The 4,709-nt window shown below is 39.8% G+C and overlaps 1 protein-coding gene across 2 annotated transcripts in view; it reads right to left on the bottom strand.

Annotated features, from left to right (window-relative positions):
• ROCK1 (Rho associated coiled-coil containing protein kinase 1) overlaps positions 1 to 4,709 on the bottom strand; it is a 128,354-nt gene extending 123,645 nt beyond the window's left edge. Inside the window, exon 1 of one of the 2 annotated variants that reach the window (XM_006920039.3) lies at positions 3,736 to 4,709. In XM_006920039.3, coding sequence (XP_006920101.1) covers positions 3,736 to 3,828 — 93 coding nt within the window. In that variant the 5' untranslated portion in view covers positions 3,829 to 4,709. The remainder of the gene's footprint in view (positions 1 to 3,735) is intronic. The other variant, XM_015595720.2, reaches the window with a different exon arrangement.

Here is a 4,709-nt window from a genome sequence, read left to right as displayed (position 1 = left end):
ATGTCAAACTTCAAAGTAAATATATACCTATCCCTCCCACCCACCTACCTCTTTGCTCTTCCTTTTTAATTTACAAATTGTATGCATTTTTCCCACTGGAAAAATTAGACAATTAAACTCTATCCCTTACTGTTTTTGGAGGTACTCAGAACCATTAAGAAATTGTTAACAAATCCTAGACAAACTAACTATAAGGTTAAAGAAAAAAAAAAAAGGTTGTAGAAGGAAAACAGTTCTTGATAATCATTACAAATTATTACATGGACCATTAGGCAATAGAACCATTAGAACACTGGAAAGTATCTGACAAAAAACCAAGATTGAACAATTTGAATGCTCTAGGAAACAAGTGAATAGTTACCATATTATCTTAGCATCTGTAGACTATTTTAGCATTTATATTTGCAACATAAAAATGGACTTATCTAGTTCTTAAATTATGTGTTCAAGAAAAAGCTGGATAACCATTTATCAGGGCTCCTTCCAGCTACATTATTTTATAAGTACTAATACTCATCATTAGTATCTCAACCAAAAAAAGGACATCTGGTGGGTAAAGTGGTTTTAAAGACATTTGCCGGCAAACTCTTTTAAACCCAAAAGATTTGGGAACTTTAATTTCTGAAGAGTGGATCTAGTCAAGGAAGTGGAAAATAAACATAATTTAACAACTTTATTTTTGGAGATTACAAAAAAACCCTAGAACTTGAGTGCTGTACATGGTACATAATATATATTCAATAAGGATCTGTTAAATAAATCAACAAAGGCCAAAATAATAGAGAAAGGCAATTAATTTAAAAGGGGCATTGTCCCTACATTAGATGTCCAAAGTCTAGAGAGGGAAGAGTAAAAATAGACTCACTGAAAAAGGTAGTTACCTGATAGGTCATTCTAAATTGACAGAATGAATGAATGCTTAATGATAAACATAAAATATCATGCTAAGAAACTTCATGCTAGACACAATAAAACTGGAAAAAGGATTTTATCTCCAAAGAAAAACTGAATCTTTACCAAGTTCTGATGAGTATAATAAAATTTCAACAGCTATCAATAAACAATTATGAAACTAAACAAAAAAGGGCCAAGATTATAAGATTACGAGGGGGAAAAAAATCTGTTGACTATTTTCTCTTTCTAAATCCTCTATTTAGGAATCTTGGGCTCCCAGATACCTACCTAGCTATCCTTACTCTGAAAAGCCTTCATCATGTCTTGACTCTTTTGTTCAACTTTTCATCTTTTATTTACTCTTTTATCATTATATCAGTTTCAACTTGCAACTCTGTGCAAATAACTTCCAAATTGTTATCTTCAATTATGAGCTCAGTTTTATATCTCCAATAATCTACAGGTCATTTCTTTGTGGTTATCCCAGTGTCCCTCAAAAACAAACCTAAAACTGAATTTATCTGGGGCCTAATTTTCCCAACCTATTTCCAAACCTGACTTTGCTGTTTTCACCCATGTTTTCATCAGTCTCACTACAACCCAGGCTCAAAATTTTTAGAATCATCTAACTCTTTGGTTCCCCTTTCTCACCCCAACCCTGCCAATCAAGTTCTATCAAGAAGGAATTCCTTCTTCTCCATTCTAATATCCCAATTTTGGGCTTTAATCATTTCTGGACTATAATTTTTTTTAAATTCCCCAATCTCACCCCATCTCCAATCTCTTTCCACATAACCTATCCTGCACACAACTACCAGATTCGACTTCTTCATTCATCCTGGCAATCTTCTTTACAAATATTTAATAACCGCAACATACTGAAATCTAAACTCCTTAGCCAACAATCAAATCCTCCACACTCCAACCCCAAGCTATCATTCCAACTTTATCTTTTGTTCCCCTAAACATAGCCAATCATGCCTCCACCCTCTACATATTCATGCTATCCTCCACTCTCCCTCTGAATATCCTCTCTAAATCCTATCCATCCATCATAAAGCATACCCTAGCTCTCTCAACTCAGTGATTGTTTCCTTTCAATATCCAAGAGCATGTATCACCTATACCCATCAACTATTTGAAATTTATCATGTATTTTCTCAATCTGTGAAGTGTTTTGCTTTGTTTCTGTGTATGTAGGTGATATTAAGTCTTGTGTTCCTAAATCGAGTACTTTCAAGGAAAAAGTCCATGACTTAACATTTCCTGTATCCTCCACATTTCAATAAATCCCTAAGGTTCCCACCAAATGAATCTATGGCAAAAGGCTAGAAGACAACTTAAAAGAATTAAAAAGCTACTGTACTCTCCCTGTAATACTGCTTCATGGAATAAGATCAAAAAGCAAAGTAAAATAAAAAATACTATATGAATATTGGATAAATAGTAAAGGAAGAATTGGACTTCTTAAAAGTTACAGAAATCCTTACTAGAAAGATGTGTTATAATTCCTTCTTCTCTCATCAATAAAATGTTTCAAATATTTGTTTCTCAATCTGAAGAGCTTCTACAATGTGGGTGAGACATTTCACAGAGCTCACAAGACTCATTTCATAGTCAAGGATGCTTAGAGTAATTTTGAAATCCTTGGGGTAAAACATTCTTGTAAAACCATACACATTTAAAAACATACATAGGTATATAGACTAACTAAAAGGCATGTTAATTTTAAATGATCTACATGATTATCTTGATTCAATTAGAGATTTTTAAATGGTATCATTTCTCTGAATGGCATTACAGTACCTTGCTCACTTAATCTTAATCCCAAATATTGTGTGCATCTAACATTTAATCTTAATCCCAAATATTGTGTACATCTAACATTAATTCTGAGAAAGCTGTAAATTACTATCCATAAACATACTCCGTGCAACTTTAGAGATTATGTGGTTTTGGCTGGACTAAAATAGAATTATTATATAACTTTAAGTTGTTCAGTGCAGTAAAAGGAGAAACTCTCTTACACTTTCCAGTTATTAGTATTGGAGAAAACTGACAATACTTAAAAACTCCATTTACTTCAGATAAGTGTCTATGCTATCAAACACGAATTTTTAAAATAGGGTTTTTGCCTTTCATATCCAAAAAAAGCTTTCTTAGAATGTTTTAAAAGTGATTATATTAACCATAACATCACCAAAAAAGGCAGTTATGATAAAATATCTGCATGGTACTTTTGTAATCAACAATATTGTAAAAGACGTTAATATTGTGATGACCTATCATCAGTTTCCTTGGGTTTTTACACTTAATAGTCCAGCAAAAAGTTCCTTCAAACTCAAATCATCTATGACATTTTGGCTCAAAAATCACTTCCTCAATATCGACTCTCCATTGTCACTTCCACGTCTAAAAACTAAACCCTTAGGAGCTAAATCGTTGTAAATGAAAAGTGGTCTTTCCAATAATACTGTCAAACCGATCGGAAAGATTATCACTACGATCAACATTCAGCAAACTATATATGCAGTAATAACTTTGACGTGGTAACTTTTTACATGATGTCTGCAATGGAGGTTTATAGGTATCTTTTGTGCAATAATGAACTGAGTCAGAGCTAAAAGTTCAGAATAGTTGAGTCAGTCCAATGATAAATAGGGCCACGGCATGAGATTTTAGTGGTACTCCAAGATTCTTCAGGGAAAAACACCAGGTTTTGGTGTTTTCCAAGATTATGCACACCTGAAAACTTGCTTTTGCAGACAACTAAACTAAAAGCAAGAGGAAGGAAAATACATACAGAACCCCAGATAAGCAAAAGAGAACAGCGCTTCTCACCAGCAAACAATCCGAATTCACTTCCGATTTGGGATCCCGCAGCAGGTTGTCGATTTTTTCAAACCGAGTCTCAAAACTGTCCCCAGTCGACATGTTGCAGCTACTGTGACAATACCCCCGTACCAGCAGCGGAAAGCAATTTCAACCAACTTCCTCCGGCGGTGGGTAAGCGTCCGCGGGGCGGAGGAGCCGGAACCTCAGGGTCACCAGGTGCGCCCGGTTCCCCCTCCTCCCCCTCACTGAGGGGATCTCCGTTTTCCAAACCCCGGGCCGGGGGCAACAGCGACCCAGAGCCGCTCGGACGCCCAAAGTCGCATCCCACCTGGCAGCCCCTCACGACAGCCGACAGCGCTGTTGCCACCAGCCTCGTCGCTCTGGCGTGGTGCTTCAGCCTAGCGGGCCCCAGCCGCCTTCGCCATGGAGAGTTCCCCGTCCTGAGACGGGCAGGAGAGGGGAGAGAAAGAGAAGCAGGGTGGAGACTCCTTCGGGCAGCAGGGAGGGAGAAGAGGAAAGGCGAAAGCGAAGGGCGGGTGCGGAGCTGTGCCAGCTGCCGCTGCTTGGACCACGGGCCCGGCCCGCTCCGCTCTGAAGCACTGTAGGCGATCTAGCCCCGCATCCCCGATTCTACTTGGCCGATCCGTCTCGGCCAAAAGCTGGTCTACGCAGGACAGCTTCACTTTCCCATTTTGTCCGGTCGCTGCTGGGGCTTCTGCCGCGGTGTCCGGCGGGGCAGGGCGAGGTCGGTGCCCGATGGAGATTTAGGAAAGGCTGGAGAGCGGGCGGCGAGGAAGACGAGGGGCGGGTCCGGGCGGCTCCTGATAGGGGAGCTTCTGTGAGGCGCTGCGGGCCCGGCTCGGGAAAGGGCGAGTCGCGACGGCGAATGCTTGGGGGGGGTGGGGCGAGGGGGGGCCGCGAGGGACTAATATGTCCGCCTTCCTGTTCAAACAAACGGAGACCGCCGGCACGGACTGCGC

Source organism: Pteropus alecto, unplaced genomic scaffold (genome assembly GCF_000325575.1).
Source record: "Pteropus alecto unplaced genomic scaffold, ASM32557v1 scaffold146, whole genome shotgun sequence".
Taxonomy (NCBI): domain Eukaryota; kingdom Metazoa; phylum Chordata; class Mammalia; order Chiroptera; family Pteropodidae; genus Pteropus; species Pteropus alecto.
This window is presented reverse-complemented; position numbering and strand designations above follow the sequence as displayed.